Source organism: Mastigoproctus giganteus, chromosome 2 (assembly GCF_048544385.1).
Source record: "Mastigoproctus giganteus isolate SK-2022 chromosome 2, ASM4854438v1, whole genome shotgun sequence".
Lineage (NCBI taxonomy): Eukaryota > Metazoa > Arthropoda > Arachnida > Uropygi > Thelyphonidae > Mastigoproctus > Mastigoproctus giganteus.
The window spans coordinates 113,358,883-113,384,042 of record NC_143576.1 but is presented as its reverse complement, the minus strand read 5'-3'; the positions used below and the strand labels follow the sequence as shown (position 1 = coordinate 113,384,042).

The 25,160-nt window shown below is 36.1% G+C and overlaps 1 protein-coding gene across 3 annotated transcripts in view; it reads right to left on the bottom strand.

Moving 5' to 3' along the window:
- LOC150089502 (potassium channel subfamily T member 2-like) overlaps window positions 1-25,160 on the bottom strand; it is a 414,361-nt gene that overhangs the window by 17,433 nt on the left and 371,768 nt on the right. For all 3 annotated transcript variants that reach the window (XM_090389520.1, XM_090389521.1, XM_090389522.1), the window contains 14 exons: window positions 24,759-24,833; window positions 19,631-19,714; window positions 18,939-19,033; window positions 18,406-18,589; window positions 11,243-11,407; window positions 10,535-10,671; window positions 10,233-10,296; window positions 8,118-8,226; window positions 7,572-7,680; window positions 5,859-6,008; window positions 5,211-5,446; window positions 4,422-4,701; window positions 3,874-3,979; window positions 1,346-1,518 (listed from right to left, as the gene is read on the bottom strand). In XM_090389520.1, coding sequence (XP_090245646.1) covers window positions 1,346-1,518; window positions 3,874-3,979; window positions 4,422-4,701; window positions 5,211-5,446; window positions 5,859-6,008; window positions 7,572-7,680; window positions 8,118-8,226; window positions 10,233-10,296; window positions 10,535-10,671; window positions 11,243-11,407; window positions 18,406-18,589; window positions 18,939-19,033; window positions 19,631-19,714; window positions 24,759-24,833 — 1,967 coding nt within the window. The remainder of the gene's footprint in view (window positions 1-1,345; window positions 1,519-3,873; window positions 3,980-4,421; window positions 4,702-5,210; window positions 5,447-5,858; window positions 6,009-7,571; window positions 7,681-8,117; window positions 8,227-10,232; window positions 10,297-10,534; window positions 10,672-11,242; window positions 11,408-18,405; window positions 18,590-18,938; window positions 19,034-19,630; window positions 19,715-24,758; window positions 24,834-25,160) is intronic.

The window sequence follows — 25,160 nt, the reverse complement described above, 5'->3', positions numbered from 1 at the left end:
AATAATAACTCACTGGAAAGATTTTTATACCAGTTTCTTTTAAGGACCTAAATTATAAATGACGCATGTCGAGCTGATTTCGTAAAAGCTTTTATTTCAATATGATTAAGGAAACCAAAGTGTCAAGAATTGATGCTGAAATTGATGCTTAAAAAAAACTAAAACTGTTTTTTTTAAACGCTAACTACCTTGAACACTAACATAAAAAAGAAACAAAAGAAATACTTTAAATACTAACAAACTCACCGCAGCATATCAATGAAAAACATTCCTGATTACAGGATTGCAGGGATGAAAAACATTCCTGATTACAGGAATGTTTTTCATCCCTGCAATCAGTCCTTAATTTAGCAGGGACTAAACATAGACTGGGTGTTTGAATCTGTCGTAGATTGTGTTCAGTTTCTGCTCTACAAACACCGGTCCTCGGGCATGATAGGATCCAGAAAGATTGCCAAGTGGTTAAAAAGCAGTCTTAGGAGAAGGGTGCATTTTTTTTTTAAATCAACCTCGGTTTTTCATCCAGAAAAAAAATAGGCAAGCCGACCAAAGAAATTATTAAACTTTCAAACTAACAACAACTAATTATATCCTTCTCTCTTCTGACATTTCTTAGCGAAAGATGTTATTCAAAATGAGTCTACTTTTCATAAATTTCTTTTATGAAAACTGTATTCAATATGAATTTCGCTTACTTGCAAGTTTCGCTTACAAACAAAATGATGATTCACTGTGACAGATGGGCTAGGTTTTTCAAGATTTGCTCCAAGGCCATGAGGCACCAGAGCATAATTTCTGTAAACTGCTCATCGATGATCGGTTTATGAATTTTGAGTAAAGTCAAGAGTTTCCAGGAGAGAACCTACGCAACTGTCTCCTCACACCAATTGACTTGACCGCAGTGTGAAAAGAAGTCCCAAGTTCTTCCTGTCCCAAAATTTTTTTCTGGATTTTTTCTGCTAAGGAGAATCGAACTGAAGCCTTATAATACACGGGTTCACTTGTTCTTTGGAATTATGGCTCATCGACTACCCAGCCCATAGTGGATCATTTCCAAGGTAATTGAGTTCGCAAGGTTTATTGCATGTGTGTTCACGAGCCGAAATGTATGTTGTAGGAGCTAAGGAACCACTTACGGAGATAATCCTACTCGTAAGATCGGCTAACTGCACCTCCGATCACTCTACACAGTGCCAGAGACATTGAAGATCTCTGCTGCACTACCCCGATGGTCCATTCTCTATAACAACGTGCTCATGTACGTTGGAATCATCACACTAATAAAAATGTATTTAGAGCCGTTTTAAAGTAGGGAAAAGTGTAAGGAATCAAATGCTTCACTTACCTCTTCTCTAACAGCAAAACAATTGGTCGAATGTGCTGAGGATTATGAAAATGAGCACGCAGTGGCACTATGAAGTTGTAGATCCCGTTGCTGGCGTAGTCAGCGGCCAGGATTATACAACGATTTGGCCAGTTATAATTTTTGGCATTACGATAGGCGCAATGTTCACACACCTGCAAAATTAGAAAGCAGTAAATAATAATTGTTTAGTTAAACATACAACTTGAACAATAATTAAACTGTTTTTAACAAGAATGTCGCTGTTTGTCATTTTGCTTTTATTCAATGTATGTCGCTTTTCCTTCAAATCATGGGGGGGGGAAATGGTGGGTATTTAAAGGGCCCACAAAGAGGAACGGCAATTGCAGGATTTTCTTACTTATTCAAGTTAAATTAGTTATTTAAGTAATTTATAGGATTTTATTAAGCGTTTACAGCTACTATAATGTAAGAGAACTCCGGTAACATTAATGTGTACTAAAAAAGGGCTTCATTTCCAACCCAAGTTCGAAGAGGAACCTGTGACAGGACTGCAATCAATGGCTGGAAAAAGATTTTGGCTTATCACGTGAAATATTCTTCATCGAAATAAATTAATTAATTTTTATTGTACAGAAGGAAGGATAAATACAACGACCCTTCCCAGCGAGATGCTACAGGTCTTATGATAAGAAATATCCATATAGATATAACCCAGAAAGACCAGAATTAGGCAAGAAGGGATAATGTAGTTGCAAAGATAAACAGTTGAAAGCCACTGGCTATAGATTTCTTTATAACCACTTCACACAAAATTTAGCTTGATGTAATAATTCATAAAGGTCTTAGATAAAGTTAGAGACTGTTTCAAGTATCTAGGTGGTAAATACCATTTTTATTAAGTTCAGCCTTTTCTGGGTCCTTAGGTTAAGAAACGGGCTTGTCTTCGGAAGAAGAGCTAGAAAGAACAACGTAGACTGTTGATAAAGAACCACGGATTGACTTTAAAGATATTATTAATATTTTTTTTTTTTTTTTGTAAATAACAAAGACCCAAATTACCAGAATATTGTCTTCTTTGATAAATTCATAGTTGGGTTGTAATAGTAGCTTTAAACTTTATTTCTTACACTAGCACCTCGATTATTTCTTTGGAAATCTTGCAGCTGTTATGGCCGAACTAGGGAACGGTTTCACCAATATATTACGAGAATGGAAAGGAGGTTCAGCAAGGAAGGAGGAGGAACATTGGTATGCTAGCTTATTACTGTTGGATGTTGCAGCGGGTGGCTCCAAAATTAAAATAAAATAAAATAAAAAGTGAAAAAGAATGCAACAAAACGTAGCTCACAGCATAAAATGCAGGAAGCCAGAATAAATGATGATGAATATTTATTTCTTAATATTCTTGGTATTTCATAATGACGTATTTCTTTCTTAATGTTTTTGTATTTACTTTAAGGAGCTTAATAATTATGCATTATTATTATCATTACTTTTTCTTATTTATACAAAATGTTCATTACGCTTAAATATAATAGTTAGGTCTATATTACTGTTTTCTTTCTTCCCAATTTGTCAAAATTCCTTGCAGGACAGAAAAAAAAAGGCTACTTTCGAATTCAGCATAGCTAAGGTGTAAAATATTACCTATTAGAACCAAAATAATTTTCAAAAGATTTAAATCTGCAGCCCTATTTAATCATTGGATCCATAATTATTTAGTCCAAAGCCACTATTGAGTTTTAATCAATGAAACTATGTCTACGTTTTTCATCTTAACACTGGGGTCCACCCAGGGCTTAAAACTAGGGCCATTTGCTGTTTAATCTCTGCGTAAATGATGTAGTCTATTTTCTCAAGAATTCTGACGTGTCTTCTTTAGCTTGTTGTTTAGGAAAGCCAGTAATTTTGCTCAGTTCAAATCTCTGCAACAAGTTTTAAACATGTTAAAACTTGTATTAAACAATAATTTTTGTATCAAAATTTCTAAATGCTACGTGATGTCATTTTCTCACATTCACACTTGTCTTACGACATAAGACTATTCTATCAACCCGAATAAGTTTAATATTTCTTTATATTGTTTTGTTTTATGTTGATATTATTATTTACAATATTATGCTGCGTTTGCATTCTGAATTTTCAGAATGGATAAACACAAAATGGCGCACGAGTGGGATATCCCAGAAAGTATACTCCATCTCTACCAGATGGAAAACTTCGTTCTATTACCAGTAGTGTTTTTAAGACAGCCGTTCTCATAAACTTTGAATAATCTGATTTGTTTTATCTAATTTAATTAATAGTATATTATTATTATGACTAAGTTTATTAAGTGACATAATACAATAGAATACCTGTGGCAAATATTTTACCAAAACTGTCTCAGAAGAAGTAAAGATTAATATCGAAGTAAAATCTAGCTCGGACACCTTAGCTGTGGGCGAGAGTTTTAAATGCATGTTAGAATATTCATACGTATTATATTAGTGACAACAACAGAAACATCGTACTTGTTATCGAGCACTCTGGAAAGAATAAAATACCTGAGAAAGCTGGAGGCAGCAGAAGGGCTTCTTCTCCTTTAGAAGATAGCAGAGAGTTGGACTCACTCCGACATAAGGTGCCACTGGTGGAAACCCCTTCACTATCCTGAAAGAAGAAATATAGATATGGTCCAAAAAGGGTCAAGGAGGGTTAAACAAAACAGCGGGTTCTATCAGATTCAAAACAAGAAAATAAATCTCAAATAATTAAATATGATTTGTTATTAAAAACGTATTGTCATCTTTAAGCAGAAGGGGATTAACCGAATGTAACACGTTTAACAGTTTTCAAAAAAAAGGCAGGTCCTTTAGATTTTAACTTAACCGCTACGTATCAGCACTACATTAAAATATCTCTTTTCATTTCGAAATTATAATACTTAGGTAGTGTAAATTTTGTTAAGTATGTGTATATATATTAAGGGTTAGTATAAATAATTAAGATGTTGAAAATTTCAAAATGGCACGTAGTTTAACTTAATTAGAATATGATGCGTTCTCATGTTATTGATGTTACCAATGAAACGATTTAGGAATCTGTTACGTACTCGCAGTTTTCTGCAGGGGTAATCCAAGGGATGTCGAGGTATTTCTCCTCTTCAGCTTCTAGAGCCTCGTCATTTCCCTCGATTTCTTCCTCTGCATTCTCGTTACCAAGCAACGTAGGAACTGGAGCAATACTCGACCTCTTGATGACACCAAGTGCCGTTATGGTTCCCGCGACTCCATCTATAGATGGCACTTGGAGATGCGTACCATATTTCTTACGAGAACAGGTAATACTGAGCTTTGCCTTCAAAGGTGACATTTCAATGGTTCCCTTGTCTGCTGTAAATGAACAAGAACCTTCGCTCAATATAATCTTAATTTATTTCAATGAATCACTTATTAATTTTGAAACGTTCATATTGTACGTTATAAACTCTGAATGGGCAATCTTAATCACTGAATATAGACCACCTTCCTTTCCTGTCCTGGGCTATCTAATACAAATATGTTCAGTCCATTTTAACTATGATGATACTAGGACACAGTATTCAAAATAAAGGGTAGGCCATTTACAATAAGAGTTACAAGTTACCAAGAAGAAAATTACTGAAAACAGCTTAAAAAAAGTTATTCGTGTCACAGATAGTATCATGTTAACTCATTATGAATGTTTAAAGCAATATAGGAATGAAGTTTATTTTAAGGTTTAAACTGTAAAAAAATATTTCTCGCTAAACTTAAATATGGCCCACCCTGGAGATCGACTACGTACTCTCATTTGTACAATCTCCGGCCCAAGATTAGAAAAAAATGCGGAGTTTTGACTGAAGCTCTTATATGCAACGTACCAACTTTAAGTTTTTCCTTCTGTATGATTTCTTTGTCTAATGCCATGTCCACTTCGTTTACCGTCTTGTCTTCATCTTCGCTAGAAGCAGGAAGAAAGGCGCTGTTCTCTTCCTTGGTGATGTTCATGTAGAAGCAAATATCCGAAGCTTTCATGAGGTAGGAAGGTCCGGGATTAAGCATTACAGGCCACGTGCTACCAAGGTCACTCTTTACCCCAACAAGAGCTACACCATATCTAAGAAAAGAGGAATAAGGTCACTATAAATAAGATAATCCTTCAACTTACGCTCCTTGTAAAACTTAGAAACATTAATTTAAACTACCGCTGTTATTCGCATAATGAGATAAAATTTTTCGCTTCTTGTCTTTATTTTATTTATTTATTCATATTTATTAGGCATCGGTAACTAAACTATTACTGTCTTATACGCAGAACATCATTTTTATTTCAAAATTTAATAATAAAGTCCCGCAGAGCAAACATGAAAAATGCTTTACAGATACAGTATAATCCAATATATATTTTGGGATAATCAATTTAGCAAATCGGTAATATTTATCTGTTACTGAAATTCTTAATTCTCAAATTTGAAGTTTATTTTCACGGTAGATATTGAATCAAAGAAATCCGCTTAAAGTATACTTACTTTCTGTGCGAATGAAAGGAAGTGAAAGTAAAACTTTTGCCTTCGTACTCGCCAAAAAACCTGCTGTCTCCAAGCCTGATGTGATAAATCTCATTTCCAGAGCATTTTCCATATAAGCGATGCCATTCCTCCGCTGATGTCTGACCCTCTCTAATAAAAAAGAAGTATATTTGGTTATTTATAGAGAATTGGAAGTGGGTTCTATAAGATGGGCAATCTAAGAACACAGTTTCTGAAAAATTTTCCCCCATCTGTCTCGGAGTTATTGCGAGACATTTCTTAGAATGTGTGCCATTCAAAGAATCGCTACCATTTGAAGAGTGCGAAAGATATCCATATTTGGAATAAGATTCAGTCCTGAGATAGTCGAGTGGTTAGCGGATTGTGGGGATTTGAGTAAAAAAATACCCTTCCCCCCTTGATACTCCCCAGCTTACTTGGGCTTGGGTTACCTGGGCTGGAGGAAATATCGAATGTGATTGGCAGCTAATGGTGAGGATGAAACCGATCTAGGCATTGGGGAGGGGGGGGGGTAACTTTAGGCTTAGGCTGATATCCATTATTTGAGTATGGGATAAAATTACTTCTACCCAGACAACTCATGGAGGAAAATCCCCTCACATTATCCCCTCTGTTGCTGACAGCCCTGCTTTTGGTGTGGGATAAAATATTTCACTCCCTACCCACTTCCATGGAAATGTTTTTTCTATTCTGACCTCTATCCCTTTCCATACATCCCTGTCTGGTCATGAGCTGCAAGTGCTTGAGCTCAGGTACGCGTGCATACCTGAAACCATTCCAGAACACACAATATTTCACTCAGAATATCACACATTGCATGAAATGCTTCCCCTACTCCTTGATAGGAATGTGTTCGTCCCGCCCCAACACGAAGCAAGGCCCCACCTACCTATCTAAATTCATTAGGCGTCATGGCTGGTACTAACTCTTCCCATCTGTCTGTCTCCTACCCGGCCAGCTAACCTACGGGAGTTCGGGACGTTGGGGGGGGGAGCAGTTGGGAGATAAGATACTTAAAACTTTCTTCTCGGGGCCCATTTTCCATTCCTACAATTTTTTTTGGCCAACTGTCCTTTCCATTTCAGTAGGTGGACTGAAAGTAGCCCTTATAAAGGACGTACGTGGCCCGGCTCCTCGTGCAAGGGACGAGAGCCGGGAAGGTGCTTATTCAGGCAATAGCAGATTCCTTACTGCAAATTGACCAGAAATACAACACAACACGACATAACTGGCTAAGCGGAGCCACAAATCTCCAAAAAGACACAACGGTGGTGTATGGGGAAATCCTTAGGAACCGTCTAAATAAAGAATATAAATACACATTTTTAATACTATGTTTTCATGAACACACTATGTATTTTTGGATAAACAGTGGAAAAAGGCCCAACAATCACAATGCATAATGGAAATGTATGGACACGGTTGGATTAACCTTTTCAAATTTTTTTACAAAATGGTTAATTGTTAATTTTTACTAAATTCCTTTATGGTAAAATTCCAAGGACCTTACATTCTTTAGATTTAATTTATACAAATTTAATTAATCTAATCAACTGTTAATCCGACTTAAACTATATATTTATTACTAAATTATACATTATAAGTTTTTTTTCTTTATCCACATTGTAAAGATTAAATCCATCAGACAATCAATCAAAAAATTAATGGCTAGGATTAAAAAGTATAACTTACTGGCCACGTGACGTATGTAACAGGAGCGTCACTAGCGTTGAGGTTCCCGGGCAGAGACAGTTGTTGGCTAACAGGGCATATTTGAATTCATCCTCGCAAACCACGTGCTCTATAATTAAGTAAATTAACAATACTATATAAATATCGCTCAGAAATGCATATACATCCATATGAAATCACAATTCTATTTGATACGTGTCAATTAAAACAAAAAGAAATCACGCTCATTTGATGGATAATCGGATTTTTTTCTGCATCAAGTTATTAAGAATAACAGTAAGTTATTCACATATAGCAACGTTTCACAATTTTAATGAAAGGCATTGATCGAAGCAAGGGTCCCACATCATAAAAAAAATAGAGATCCGTTATAATTTAACCAGAGCACAGCCAAGAACGAGGTATCATTAATATCGCTGACAAGGAGGCTACACGTAAGAGAGTTTAGGTTTTGTTACTGCTATTGCTTGGGTTGCTTAATGCTCGCGACTTTATTTCTCAAAGAAGCATTAGTGGCATTTTCTGCCATCAGATGGCGGGACTTACCGGCGAAGGCAACATGAACCTTGTTTTCAGGACGGAAGATCTGTACATATTGGGGAACACCAGGTGCAAAGTCTCTTACAGCCCACGACCTTAGAATAGTGTGTTCATCCTAAAATTTAAAAAATATATATACAAAAGTTTGCTAATTTGTAATTTAAAAAAAATGCTATATTTAGGCATTACAAGAAATTTATCAACGCTAAAATATCACTAACATATAGGTTAGTGCAAAAGCATCATTTTAAAGTAGTCATCTACCAAAGTAGTTAAATTAATTAATTAAATTGGCATCGTTTTGGTTATATCTCATATTGCGAATGCCTTCACAACGAGTTGCCAAGGTATTGTACTACCTCGAATAAGTAACAGTTCACCAGTGGAGAAGACTACTGTTATTTATTCTCAGCGGATACCACCACCCAGACGGCACCGTTTCAAAGCTTGTTGGCTCCTCTTCAGTGGGTGGGTGGGCAGGTACCCTGGTTTTGCAATAGTGACAACCCAGTTATGAAGTATAACTTCACAATATGAGAGATGCCTGATGGTGTGCAGTGATATAGACTATAAAATATCTTAATGGATTACAATGTGACATGGACAATAAACTGAACTGATCAAATTAATCCTCTACGAAGTCTAAGATAATTGTACATTGACATTGTTCAGAGGTACAGCATTGAAAAAATAGGTTGTTGGGTTTCCAGGATAGCTGGCTGGGAACTTATAATACAATAAATAAAAATAATAGTAGTAAATTGCTAAAATATTATTAATGTTTATAATAAGTCTTTAAAAACTTTCTTAGAATGATCAATACTGATTAGACCAGTTTTCACGTAGTTAATTATAATGAGAGTATGATAAATACTGAAATCCATGTTAACGTATTCATTAAATTATTAGAATAATTTCCACTGTCTCTTCTATTTTTTATGATATTAATGGAGTGTTTTATTATGCATAGTGTCAAAAAGAGAGAGAGAGAGAGAGAGAGAGAGAGAAGCCTCCAGACTACAACATAGCAGCACCGCATTGTGTTTTTAAAGTTAACGGATTGTGTACGACATAAATAACTCGTTTTCTCCTCTCTCTCTCTCTCTCTCTCTCTCTCTCTCTCTCTCTCTCTCTCTCTCTCTGTCTAGTTAGGAAAATCCTGGAGTAATTTACAAATGCTTTATTCCATTACAAATATTTTTTCCAACTATATTTAGATTATGTATCCGTATAAATAAATAACGGCATTAATCTGCTGTTACTTTTTGTTATTATCAGGAAGGTCATAGCTATATTATGGAAGAACAACCACAGTAGATAGCGTTCAAGAATAATCATAATATATTACATTTCAAGAAACATAACAGTTCATTAGAAAACACACAGTTGAACGCTTTCAATGTCCGGAATTTAATAAGACGAAGGCATTTTAAATGAATGCTCTTCTGTCTTAAAAGGAATATTTTCGTTGGATATCAGACAGTTATTTTCAAATTATCGTAAAGACACTTCGTGGAATGAAAATAAGCGCTGTGATTTAATAAGGTGTATGAATGTCTCTTACATAATTCAATGGAACAATAACGATAGAGGAAAATATTCTTTGCAGTATATTTTTATTTTGGACATTAAAAAAGAAATCTTTCTCCTTTAGTTGGAGAAGAGATAATGATATAAACATATTTTATATTGATAACAGTAGGAAAAGAAAAATGGAAGTAAAGAAAGGTCGATAAGGATTCAAAGAAAGGAAACTGTAAAATTTCCGCAAGAATATACATGCAAATTACTAATTCATCTTAAGAAAAATCAATGCGACTCCTTAACAAGAGAAATGCAAAGTACTTTTGTGCATTCTATAAATATATGATGTCATTTTTTGTTTGTTCTTGTATTCAGAGGATTTCAGCAAACTTACAAGTGGTGGATGTTTACGATATTCCCCTGAACGACAATACAGGAAACTTCAAGGTATAAAATACTGTTCTAAATGCTGATGTATCTTACAATTTAGGTACAGGTTTGCTCGCATGTAACCTATATTTACTTCTAATTCTCGCTCACTTCACAGTGTGTTTTGCATAATACCTACAAGATAGATATTAACTACAGATCACTTACCGAGGCGCTACGATCTGCATAGTTTCTTGCTGCTAGAATAAAGCAAGCTTCAGCAGCATTCATCCTACGAAAAAAAACAAGAAAGACAGTTAATGAATTTTACTAAACATTCATATGCATTGTCGAAGACTTTTAAGAACTCTCCAATCAATACATTCTCGCAAAAATTATTTAAAGATATTTTCAGTCACCGTTTAGGAGCTGTGTCCCGACTTTAAAAGGCATATTTTCAAAAAGCTGCACTTCCATAAACAAAGTGAGGCATGCATAGAAAACAGCAACACAACTGAAGCGAGATGTACCTGGCTCTGGTTAAATCTGTGTCTTTTAGTGCTGAGCCTTGAATATAAATGACTCTCTGAGCCCACATCGGAACTTGAAGAATCATCTTCATAGTAGCATCCAGTTCGCAAGGGGATAATAAAACTACATAGAAATCCTGAAAGATTAAACCTTACAGTCTAAGAATATGACTCGTCACTTGTCATATATAGACATGGTTAATAAGGAATAATTTATTTATCGTTAACGAGAGATGCGGCCGTTGAGATCCTCACGCTAGTTTCCGATCTAGATTATATTAATTAGGGGCCAAAGACCTTAAACCCGTCTTAACTTAACCCTTAAACCCAGCTAAGTGAATTTCACTTTTGGTATGTAACGATTGGATCATTTCTTTTTCATTTCTTTTGCTAAATGAAAACAGATAGCAGAAAATGGAAACAAATTTTGCCCATGTTTACTTTATATAACATAAATCGGCAACCAGTTTGAATCTCTCAAAAGTTCGATCTCTCATTAAGCTTTTATCATGTAAGACCAAAGCATTCTCTAATAGTCAAGTTTAATTTAATTTAATTGTTTATTACACAGAAAGCTCATTATATAATTTACTAGCTACATAGTTAAATCGCTATTAATAAAAAAATGTTTATTTAAGAGATAAACATTGCATAATCCACCTAAATACTTCCACAATCTGATTGTTTAAATATGACATTGAGATTTACCTGTAAAAGGGGATGAGCATAAAATTCATTGAGGAAGTCCATAACAGTGTCCGCTCTCAAAGTAGTGCTACACACAACCACGTGTTTCTCATTTTGAGCCCTGTGCGTACTATACGTGCAACCCAGTTTTTGCCTTTCCATCCACGTGTAGGCTAATTGTTCAAACTGCAAGGGAATTGAAATGAATCAGATGCAACTTAACGGTTCAAAATATCTAAACAGTTAATCGCTTTCAAATACTGCGTAACAAAACGTGTCAGAATAAAACGATCTCCCATCCAAGGTGTTAACAGGAGAAATCATTTATTCTAGCTACACATGAAATATTCCGTCTATAAATATTAAATAACTACATTGTACTATTCACTCCCGTATAATCTCAATTGCAATAGTTAGCACAGAGGTTTAACAGAATTAGACTGTACTGAGAGTAAAAAGACTGTAAAATATAATTATTAGTAAGACTGTAACTGCTTTATTATAATGGAAATTGGTGAAATGAGTACTTCAACCTGCAATTTCCATCTACCTATGAGAATCTGCCTAATCTCTATTATCAAGAGATCCAGGAATGGCATACTATTGTCTGTTTCTATTTCTATTTAATATATTTAAATTTTATGTAGATGTAAAGTATTTTGATAATTGTGAAAGCAGAAATATACAAGAAGCCAACAGATCAGGGCCGTGCCGAGCCACTTTAGTACCTGAGCCAAGAATGAAAAATTGCGCCCTACTGTTAATCATGACAACGTTGACAATTACCGTATTTAATCTTTCTTTTGGCGCCCCTTTCAGCTTTTAGTCTGAGGCAAGAGCCTCGTTCGCCTCACCCTCGGCACGGCTCTGCAGACACTGGTGCTGTTATAAAGTTTAAATGCAGAGATCAAGCACTCAAAAACAGAAATATCCACAATAACTCATAATGAAAACAATTAAAACAACAACAGAGAGAGAGATTTTAACACACGTTCCGATGAACGTGTGTTGAAATCTACAGTGTACCAGCTGCCAGCCATGAGCAGGAGCTAAGCATCTTTCAAAATTGTCTGTGATCCAGGGGTATATCATCTAATAAACGACCCTGCTTTCTGGCCCTTTGTGGCTATGATCCGCCCCTATTTCGAGAATCGAAGCCAGATTTCCCACACAGAATTACATCAACTTTCAGAACCCCTGCATAACGTCAGTTGACTCCTCACCACAGGTATGTCCGACACCTGCAGCCAATCAAGCTACGGTTCCTAAACAGCTCATGTGTTTAAGTGTGCATCCTCAATTGATATAAGACAGCAGGAAGAGAGCAAAATCCCAATATCTTTTCTGATTGAGATTCTTACCACCAAGAGGCCTTATCGATCCTCTACAAAGAATGTGCGATCTGCCATCAGAAAGAAAGTTCCATTCACGGATTCATTTTTTTTTTTTTTCATGTATCAAAATGTTAGAAATTTTCGAAACAAGACTGACACTATCCATGGAGGTGATTCTCTTTGCAAGCAAAATTGACATTCTATTTGTTACAGAGACGTCGTTAGAACGTGATCAGGAGTGTACTGTCGTTGCTCCGCCTGCAGGTTTCAAGTTGAACCCCTGGATTATGGAGTCGCAACCTTTTTTAATCAGTCAAAGTTTCATTTCATAAATAAGGAGTCAAGTGAGTCCACCAATTTTTGAAGAATAGAACTGATCTTAACTCTCACTCGCAATAAAGCCATTATCGATATCTGTACAGTCTATATTCCATCAAAGCCCGCCTAAGATGTTTTTACCGAAGTTGTTAACTGGATCTTAAATCACCTCCACCCATCCGCAGTTCATGTTGCCATTAGCGACTTTAACCTTCTAACTCAGCGTGATTTTCTAAGAGAGCACTTGATTGACTATATCAAACCTGCTCAAATCCTCCTCATCAATGACAGGCCCACTAGAGGAACTAATCAGTTTGATCTTGTGTTATCATCCACACAATACACATTGCATGAGCCCCTCACCCCGAAACATCTATTATTTCCGATCATGACTCGTTGGTTTCCCAAATTTCATTGCCTCTGTGCAAAGAGACTCTCCACAAGTCATGTGAAACCGTCCTTAAGCCGAATAAAACGTCCACAATCATATGCCAGAATTTTCGGAATAGTAAAAAATGCCTTATGGCAACTACACTCATTCCTTGAAGGGTGTGAAGTCACGCTTGAAACAACCATTCTTACGAATTGAATTAATACTGTTGCAAACTTTTCCGCCTCCAATATGGTTAAAATCATCTTCCACTCGAAACTGTGATGGAACAAGGCCACCAATGCAGTTTTTCAACTGAAACTACAACTTCATAAAATTTTGAAGAAGACAAATGATGTTTGTGATCGAATATCGTACTCAAAAGCATGGGCTCACTTTAAGGGACAAAAATCATCAGCGATCGCTAATTTCTTCAACGCTCAGCTTCATATGGAAAAAAAATATCCTTACTGTTATATGAGCCTTAGCAATCAAATCCTTGCTGATCCTGACCAATGGATGGACCACATCACCAGACTTCAATCATCAAGTGTACTGCACACAAACCTAGACGTGCCAGATCACATGTCCCATCTGGATATCCTTCACAGTACAGTTATAATTTCACAATACCTGAACTTTATAATAAAAGATATCAATTCATTGTCTCCCACTGCTGTTGCAGGAGCTGATAATGTTCTCCAATTCATCGTAAAATGTCTGAGCCTTTTTATTATTCAACCACTTCTATCTATTTAGAATGACATCTAGAACACTCGTCGTTCCCAATTGAGTGGAACAGCTACAGCGTTAGGCATATACCCAAGATCCGTAATCTATCGCTAAATAAACATTCCGCCCAATATCTAAAGCCTCTACACTTCTGAAGTTATTTGAAAAAATGCTGCTACCAATCCTCATCAAACCGATTCTTGCAGATACACCTCCCAGATTCAATGCGCACTCTCTCATGGCAATCGATTACTACAAACCTCCTTGCAACAAAAAATGGCATATATTGTCAGCTTTTGAGTGCAATCAGGCTGGCCATAACTTACTTCGATATAGATGTTGTAAATTTGAACGCCACAATGGAGAAGGGAAATTTATAATAATAATAAGAATAATAAATGTCCCTTCTCCATTGTGGCGTTCAAAATCATACTATCACGTCAAGGGAGACATTTTGTGCTTTCTCTCTGCTCTCCTTGGAGGAAAGAGGTTGTTACGACTTGGCATACGCCGACCGGGCTAGCCGGGTGGGTAAAGTGCCTGCCTGGCAACCCAAAGGTCGCGGGTTCGAATCCCGCCTCGGGCTTGGATCAAAGTACTGCAAAAAAACCTTGGGAGGTGCATTATGGTCACAGAAGCCGATGCGTCAACAACTACCAAAAAAAAAAAAAAAAAAAACTTGACATAGGAGGAGGATGCTATTGGAGGATTGTTACCACTGGAGTACCCCAGGGTGACATCCTCTCTGGATTGCACGGCAATTAATAACAACGCCGATGATCTTGGGATTCTCCCAATTGGTCCCAGTCCCAACCTCACTCTGACCAATAACCATATTAATAATAGTCTAATGAAAATTGCATCCTTTGGCCAACCTCGAGAAGACCAAGATGATATTCATTCTGAAGACCGATCCCATAGTAATCGCTCCGACTTTCGGTAACACCCAACTCCCAACTACACATTCTGACTTAGGTGTAATGTTCGACCACAAACTCCGTTTTAATACTCAGCTGGATAAAGTCGCCTCGGGTCTGCGTTGGACAAATAAGCAAACTCTGCTGCATATTAAAGATCCTGGAATCATTACAAAATACATTAGAAAAATTGTCAACCCCCCATTATTATACGCGTCAGAAGTATGGGCTTCGGCGACCCTAACAACCAAAAAGCTTCTCATTGTCTCTGAATATTGGCTACTGAAGTGGGCCAATTTGAAGTCCAATCTGCCGTCGCAAAACAACAACATTACCAAATGCAAAGGGGTTCCCCGTCTCTCCGAGCTTATTGATACCCGTAGGCTGGTTTTCGCAGTAAAAATGGTTGCGGGACTTGTTTCTGAACCATCCATATGGTATTCATGTTTTCGGGCAATTCCTCTCCCAGCCTTGCCGACAGCTCCAAGACTCCCCCCCCCTCCTCCAGAATACAAGACGTTTCCTTACGGATCGTTTCCTCCCTTTTCAGATGCTGTCTTAAGTCCATAAACTTGATGCTGACCGTCACATATTTGCATGTGACAAAAGCTTTCATGAAAGGAAGTCTTATCCATGCAACGACAACGGTTCAACTAAGCATATTCGCGTCTCTTTTTTTTTGTTTTTTGTCAGACTTGCAAACATATCTGGTTTTGACTCTTGTATTGTAATGATGCTTCCCAAAAGAATTAACTGTCATGTGAATTACAAACTGCAGATGTGGAGAGTTGTCTCTGTAACTGGTTGGTATTAGCTTAAAATTTTTCATTTATAAATACACTTTCCTTTGTATGCAATTTTCTCTTATTGTTTCTTAGAATATTAATCTGCGTTCCGTGATGGGTAGGTTACAATATTAAATGTACTGTTGCCATCTTAATTTTAGGTTGTAATAAAGACACTCTCACTCTCTTAAAACTGCAATTGAGTCAACCTGTATGTTGCTTCACTCGCACAATGAATCCGGCATGCTGAAACAGATACATGTAACATGAAACCACCTGTGATAATTAAGCAGAGAAGCCAGTTTGACATTTAGTTCAGGATCGATAGATAATTACAGACCTCCTTCCACAATAGTGAAGACAGCTCCATCCTTGTCAACGCTATTAAGTGAACATTCAGTTTCCTACGTGCATTATGAAAGTAGTCATAGCAACTACAAGACAACAGACAAAGTTAAGAGAAATGAAACTCACTTCATTGCTTTAATTAGCTTAAAGACAGAATTCGTTTCTAGCAACTTGGGTTGAAGTCATTTTGAAATTAATTGAAAATTAAAAACATATATGATCGTTTTATTCATGGAACTTGATGGACTATCCAATTACCGTTTGCGCGATATTTAATTTTCATCTAGAAAAGCCAGACAGAGCTAAATTAAGACAAACTTCTTCTACCATATAACTGAAAGCTGCAGATCTTTTGATGATCCGATGACCAGGAATAAATCTTATAGAAACATTATTATAAAATGTGTCCTCACTGATAATAAGGTGACATCACCGTTCGCTATTCGTGTTGAACAGAGTGGGTTCAAATCCCGTTAATTGTTTATTAGGATGCTTCACTCAGCTCAGCAGCTAACTGCCTCAGTATTTCTCGGAGACTACTAGGGCCATGCACATCAGTCTACTATGCGTATAAGTCATGTGTATTCTATGGTTGATATGGTAGATTACAAATCCGATTTTAAGGGAAAAAAAAAACGTTTCTCTCGACAGAAGTCGACTAACTCAGCCACAGTACTAAATAACAATAAACGTTCTTTCCATTTCGGAAAAACTCCAGTCTCACACAACTTATTATTTCGCAAATTTTGTGCTTAGGTTCCTCAAGACCTATAGACGAAGATATACACATGGGTTGCAGACAAAACTCATTCACGAAGAAGAATAGAGTGGTCTGGAATTGCAGAGCGAATGGTTAGAGGGATTAGTTCGCTTAGTTTCATTAAACATAGCAAATACTGACTAGAACTCCGAGCCAGCAATTCGAACAACAATACTATCTTGATTGTATAAAAATATTGAATTTTCTAGAAATTAATAAATAAAGAACGATAAAAATATGACAAAAAATTTTCGTTTTAAGCAGTTCTAAAAGTAAATTAATTCTAACTTAGGTATAATCCTATCATTTATTGGTTATTACTCCCAGATATTGTTATACATATTTTCTACCTATTCCGTTTTTATTCTTACTATTAAAAGGTCCAGAAAAATTTAAGCAAGCTGAAATAGCGAGAATTAATTGTCAAAATACAATGCATTATTTTCTCGTCCCTTTGAGAGAGAATGCAAGATCGGTTTCTCTTCATTTTTACTATTAGATTCCTTATAAATGCGACAATTCACAAACATTTATTTCACAACACTTTGAAGAATTTTTAAGACCCAAGAGTTCCATAACTAGTTACTAAGTTTAAATCTGCAATGTAATTGATGCGTTGTCCCATATAATCTTCCATTATTTGCAATCACAGTAACTCTGGTCTGGTTGCTACCGAAATATCACTTTTCTTGTACAAGTCACTGACGATTCAGCTGGAAACTTATTGTTTTTCATTAAATAATCCTATGTTTTCATACTCACTATTTGTGTAATGGAAATCAATACTTTTGCATTACATTACATGATAAACGTTTCAATTATGTTTATTATGTTGCGGGTCCATTCGCTCAATGTGTTGCTAAATATTTATTTATTTTTTAAATACTTGATTAACTATTTCTGCTGTTTGTGTGGTTTTATCATCTGATATTGATGAATCAGTCGCATCATTTCATGTTCATCTGTGGTAACTCTGTCCTCTAGCGAAAATATTCTCTTAAAAGTACTTTTCACTGCTGCACGATAGATATGCTATTTAAAGCAGCAAGAAAAGAAATACTGCCATTATTGTTTGAGTACATAATATTTTCAATTTGTATATAAGTTTTCCTTTTGAATGAATTTGCTTCATTTACGAAATGATTGTGAAATCATTATGAATGAAGTTCGGATTTGTATAATCAAAATACTCATTTAGATAAATCCCTCATCCCCATCGGTAAAAGTCATACATAAAAAAGAAGGCAGTCCGAATTAGTGATGCTTTACTATATAACAAATAAGAATTTTAAAAGGATTTTGCAATAAAAATTTAAATACATGTGAAAACAGACTAACAGTCAAAATTAACGGTCAAGTCCCAAGAACTGTAGCAACAGTTCAAGCATTTATATTTTGTGCTTTTATAAACTATTTATAGGAGTTAATATGTACGAAGAGAAAGGGCTGTATCTCAGGAAAGCCACAGCGTTGCAGTCTTCTTCACTTGTGGCAAAATACAATATACGAAACCAGAATAATAAAACTAACAGAAAATCTTATACCTGATGACAGAAATCGTAACTTAATCCTTAAGCTTCTACCACTATGAAGTGTGTTATTTCTAATTAGTTGACATACCTGCGTAGGAAGTACTATGAGAGCCACACAGATCATAACCACCATGAACAGCTGAGAAGGCCAGGTGTCTGGTCTGTAATCTCCATAACCGACAGTAGAGAAAGTGACAACGACGAAATAAAGACTTTCGAATAAATCTACATGTTCCCTTCCAGCTCTTTGGAAATGCTGAAACCCACAGACACTGCAAAAAATTAATTAAACATTAAATTTAGCGTCAAATTATATTTTCAAATCTGGATAATTTCACATGTATAATAAAAATATGGGAATGATTTTCAAGGTTAAGATAAACTACCACGATGTACTCATCTATAGTCTACCACATTACATATTTTAAAAATAAAATTACTGTGATAATTTTAAAAACATTGAAATTTAAAAATGAATTGAAAAACTGGATGTAAAATATGGCATGAATAAAAAGCACACTGAATTAAACAGAATTATACTCTGAAATAGAAAAGACCAGTGATTACAATGATCAGAGAATTGATATAATAGCATTATTGATAATTTGTAAATAAACTTACCTTGTAAAAATGAGGCACATGAGGGTAGCAGAAAGTATCATAAGCCTGTGAGATAAGGCAGACTGGGACCTTTGCATGGCCCGGTGGAGATCGTTCTAATAATGAGATGAGCGGAACATTAAAAATAATGCGAAAGTATTTAAAAAAATCTATATTAAAGTGAGAACGGACAGCAAGATTTTAACTAGTTGTTATCATCAATAAATATGCCATAACTGAACGACTTCCTCTCTTTAGAAACCGCCCAATGCCCACATGCAACCGTCTATCCATCCCTGTATGACAAGCTCTTCCCTAAAAGCTGGACTTCAGCATATAAAGCAAGTAGAAAACTCAGTATTATATATAAATCGCGCAACACCATGTAATATTTCATTATAATATGAATTCTTGAGAAGTAGATGGAGATAACAAGCGAAGAAATTTCTAGAATGCATCAGTTAGAAAGTATACACATATAATAGCACACAGTTTCCATCTAGTTGTTGCCATAAGAAAACATTATGCGTAATCAAACTATATTTACATTAGATTCGCAGTGGCCTTCCCATTCTATAAGAATAGGGAGGTAAATGTGAGAGATTTGATTACTTAACTGGATAAGAGTTAAGGTTTCTTAACTTCACGATGAAAGTTAAGGTTTAAGTTATAAATTTAACTGGCAAAGCTAAGAAGGGAAAATTTTTACTTACAAACATATTCTCCAGCGCATATTTGGCCAACCAACAATTCAGAAAAGCAGGAATAAATAGATTTCTTAAAGGAGGCCAAATCAACTGAAAAAAAAGACAAATATATATTGAATGATATAACGGAAGTAAAAACATCGAAATACTCGTATTACTAATTTTATCATATAAGTCACATCCTATTCATGTTTTCAACAAAAAGGAACTCTGCCATTTTAAAATTTTAATATTAATGGGTTTGTGTTAAAATACCAGATAAAAGTTACCTGGTAAAACTTCGTCTCTTTTTTGAACATGAAGTGTACTGAATGCACAGAAAATTGTATTAGTTTAGGCTTTCCGTTTTAGGACAAGGGATTTAGAAAAGGAATTGCTAAACACTGAGAGGGTGAGTACATCGTCTTCTAAATGGGAGTTATAGATGGCATTACAACTGCTTAAAACTGCATGCACTGTTCTTAACAGGCTGCTGTTGCTGCTAGGTTGTTGTTAGTTCATTTTTGCGCCAGATTAACTAGGATTAAAATTTATCAGTCTGTTGAGCATATAACATGCTTGTAATGTGCGATCTGCTTTCATGTTTTTCTGAATGAAAAACTCATATTCTCGTGATCCCATGGAACCTTTTTCTGACTAACTAGGCCCCTTTTCCTGATTAAGTAGGCCCCATATGTGAACAAGCCCATAAAATCTGCCACATCTTAAAGGGATTCAAACCTTGACCCTTTTGGAAGTTTGGAAGCACAACGATTACAACTTCTGTGCTAATCAAGAGGGTTTTAAGGAGTTATACTGGTTCGGTTTTCATGGTAAAGCGGCAGCACACAAGCTTCACGTAAAACCAACGATGACAAAATGCCCTTTGGAGTATTTGCTCCCAAGTGTTCGTCAAACAGAAAGAGAGATCTTGTAGCATGACGAGTTATGCTACATTTAGGTGAGACGGTGAGATTACATTTGAAGCAAACTAAGCAAACTAAGTGGTTGTAGGGTTTGTCCAGGGGAATCAGCGACTATGACCATATTGCTCCGTGTATAGCTCAGTAAATTGTGTGTGTTCTGAGGCCGATTTTCTGTTTTTCTGGACGAAATATCCGAGTTTTTCCGGGAGAAAAAACTAACTCAGCCACGTTGTGAAAAAGGCCTATAAAAATTCCTCCCGTAATCGACGGGACTCGAATTGAGTTTTTTTCACCCGTGTCGTGTGGTGAGGACAGTGATTCTCCAACCTGTGATACCGACAAGGGCGCCATCCATTCCATTTTTTCCATTTATTCGCACACACAATTTTATGTACATTCTCATGATATATATGCATTAATTTATATACAAGATTATATACAGTTTTTTAAACACATTGTCATATATGTATATATACATTTTATAAAATAGTAATGAAGGTACTGTGGTGTGTGTGTGTTCTCACCTATATGGGTGGCTCCTAGGTGTTATCCCATCTCCACCTTTGTACTCTGTTATTGTGCAGAAACTCTGCATAACTGGCCTGAAAAAGTGTAAGTGTATGTGTGTAAATATTAACATGTGTTGTATTGTTTGTGTCAGGACACATTGCCACCAAGATACAGCTAACACATGGGTAGTTACAGCCTGGTGCCCATCCCCAGCACTGGGTCTGGGTCAACTTTCATCCTGTACCGGTGTAATTACCACCGAAAATCTCGCATCCGCAAGAGGTAGTGCAATACCGGCGTGCCTGCAGTCCCGCTCCCACATTGCCCATACCTGGGAGCCAGCAAGCAAAAAAAAAAAAAACAAAAAAAAAACTAGAGGTTATATACATTTATGGTCTGAGGTTCTCGACCAAACTCTCCTGTTCTTAGAAGATATGTAATTTTGGTCCCATTTACCAGGACCAACCACTCCAAGGTCAGTAGGAGGATCTTCTGACAAAACAATTGTAACAATTATATTAATATACAAATGATTTCCTAAGATCTTAGTCTATTGCACCACAGTCCAAATGTTCTCAGTACATTTTTTTATTGTCAACTGAAGTCACAAGGTAAACTGTCCAGTTTTATTTCATTCAAGAAAGAAGTCAGTCCCAGTAGTCTTCTCCGTTCTGTGCCAGAATAAGTCTTAAAAATTCTTCTTCCATTGGTTCTCTTCTAGTTGTTGAAGACTTCTAATTATTCTATTTTTCCCGAGAATCCTAAACTAGATCTTGTATATGATTTGAAATTCCAATGACCCACGAGGGCGGGAAACTAAGTACTACAGTTTTTGTTGTTGCACTAGGAGGCCCCAGCAAACTTTCCTGGCAACCCCGCCACCTATTTACAATGCTGTATATATACAAACACTGAACAAGTTGATGTACAATTACCTTCGATTCCCTACGCCTTGTTGAGGGCCAATTCGTTCTAAATGTAATATTATGAAGATATCTGAAACTATACAAGTCTGAACATAAGGTTTTGACAACCTCCAAACATCCAAGTAACACTTGTAGATCCACCACGAACACTCAAAATTATCATTATTATTTTTTTATTATTATTAAACTAGGCGGTTCCAGCCAGCCTTCCGGGAAACCCCTGCCTTCGTCGGTAGCACAGTTGGTAGGATCGCCGTCCTCCCCACACCGGGTGGAAAAGACCTCAGTTCTAATCCCGTCCATGACAGGAAGAATTTTTATTGATCTTTTTTCACAGCATGGCTAAGTCAATTCCCTGTGTGTTCCCTGTGTTCCGAGGTCGATTTTCTGTTTTGCTGGAAGAAAAATCATGCTACCCTCGCAACACAGAGAACACACAATTGACAGAAAATATATACACGGAGCAACATGGCCTAAGTTGTCGATGCTCCTAAAATCCAATAAAAACAACCCGTCACCTATTTACAACACCATACAATACAATACAGCTAATATGAAATCACGTTACCTTTACATGTCTTCCATTGACCTGGACTGTACACTTCCTCCACAATTTGCCAGAGAACAGATCGAAACGCTCCAATCAGTCAAGCCTGATGCTCCTCAAGTTTCAGTAATACTCGTCTCCCCTGAAAGACCTATATAGCAAATAGCTGAAATGCAGGAAAAATTGTCCTTTAATTTTATTAGAGTTTCTTCATAACCATCTTCCAATCTGCGCAAATATGGTATTTGACGAACTAGCTCATATCTCAAGTCATCGTACTCATTGCATACATAAAAATATGACATGATTCCGGTCTTCCAATGTTCGCATATGCACAAAGACCTGTCATTAATTCCAAGTTGTCCCAGCTTTCCAAAAAATGATCCATGATGTAAGAAAAGTTGTTTGCAAGTTGGATTGATTTGTTAGGGCAGAAAACAGCTAGTTGGGGTTGTCCTCTGCCCTAAGAAATCAGAAGTGCATCATTCCAACAAACAATCAAGTCTGGGGAAGAGGTGTCATGTTGCTTCTTATGGCTGGTACTAAATACTAGGCCGTAAGAGCTGAAGCCATCCATAATGACTCCTGATATACTAGCATTTTGGACTACATAACGTTATTGACACTCTGAACATTTTATGGAACTTGGTCCTTCGCGTTCCAGCATGATAATGCTCCGCTCATATAGCAAAATTTGAGGTTCCACAACGACCTGATAATCTTAAAACCTTGATCTGAATCCCGCTGAATTCTCTCGTTATTCGCAAATTAAGAATCTTTGCTATAGTTAGAACAGATTAGAAGTGGTGAGTACTGATTTCAAACGCACTTATTGAGTTTTCAAATTTCAGCAGATTGGTATCGTCTACTGTCGATACACGATGGATCAGTGTTTTTATTTGAACAAAAGTTAGCCTGCACATTTTCCGAAATATTACTGATGTACATTTTAGAGGATAGCGATCACAAACAGAAGTGGGCAGAAAAGACACCTTCCGAAGTAGTGAGCACCGATTTTTTTCATATTTTTTTAAAAATTGAATGGCAATGGATTATATAAGCAAAAATACACATAAATATCCTCTGCAATTTGTAGAGTATATGGCTTTTACATTTATTATGTCCCTGTAATGACTGCTTTCAAAGTAAACTTACTAGTTATACATCAAAGCTTCATATACAGGGGAACATCAAATAAAGAATAAATGTTGAAGTTAAGGTGTATGAACTCATTAAAATAAAACATGAAATAAATAAATAAAAGCACCGTGCAAATTAGAATAGATTTTATTCTATATTATATTTATATTTTACCGAATATATTATATTCCTTAAAATATAATTTAAAACAATCAGGTCAGAGAAATGGCTAACAACCTGTTATGATTAGTTCAAACAATCAGCAAGAAGCCCTACGCTTAGGAAACAACCTGACCAGGCAGCAAGATTAAATAGACGGGCGAAACAGATCATCTTGACCAATAGGAGTGAGGGTGGAGTCTCGCCCAAAAGGAGAGGAAAGGTCGGAGGAGTGGAAGGTTGGTGGGGAAAGAGTGATGGTGGAAGAAAAGAGAAGAATGCAAAATAAGTTTTGGGAGGTAATTTGAAATGGCTGCGTGTAAGACAATGCATTCAGTCAAAAGATGCGCACCGGCTTCACCAGAAATATTCGCAATAGTACCCTGGACGTGGGAAGTCATTGGACATGGCCAGTAAGGGTTACTAAAACTTAACCCAATAAATATATACCCCCGTGTGGGAATACAGGAAGAACTGCACTTGCTCTACAAGTACACACTGAGGAGGAACTGTGCCAATGAATTCATGATGCAGTAGCACAGCCTCCCTACATATCATAATTGCTTCAAGCCGTGGAAATGAAATTCTCACTTTAGACAGAACTCTGTAAAAAGCTCAAAAATGTGAATAAACCTGAAATATGTTCTCTGCATCTTAACTATATAGCAACACATTTAGTTCATCTTTGATATTTAAGGTGTGTAGTAATCAAAAAAGAATGTGATGACTCGTGTTAATTAGACATTTTTAATCCAGGCTGGTCTTATGAGACTCATCTTTCAAAAGGAAGGTGCTGAGTTAAAGTTCAGTTCTTTTCGTACAGCGTGTGATTCACACTGTGGCAGAAGGCGTATGTTCCACTGCAGATAAATGGTCAGCATAATAATATAATTTGTTCATGTTTATGTAATAAAATAATATAATAATGAAAGAAGAAATGCACTTACAGTTCCGATAAACGGTACATTGTTCACTAACTCCAGTATCAAATTAAAGGACATCAGTTGTTGCCAAATGTTCCCCTATAATGCGAAAAAAAAAATAAATACATCAAATATATGGATTTGAAATTAGCCATTATGATAAAAAAAAAATACAACCATGACAACAGGATCAAGGCCAATTTTATTGCAATCAAGAAGTACATTTAGAAAACAAATTTGTTATCCTTATAATCAGTTCAAAGAACTTAGTAATCTTTCCTCGTATAAAGATATAACACGTACAAATCATTTAAAGTACAAATCATCTAAATTGCGATCTTATATAAAAAAAAAAACTTAATGAGAAATAAAACTAGAAATGAAAAAAAAATAATAATAAATCGTGTAATCATTTATGTGATATTA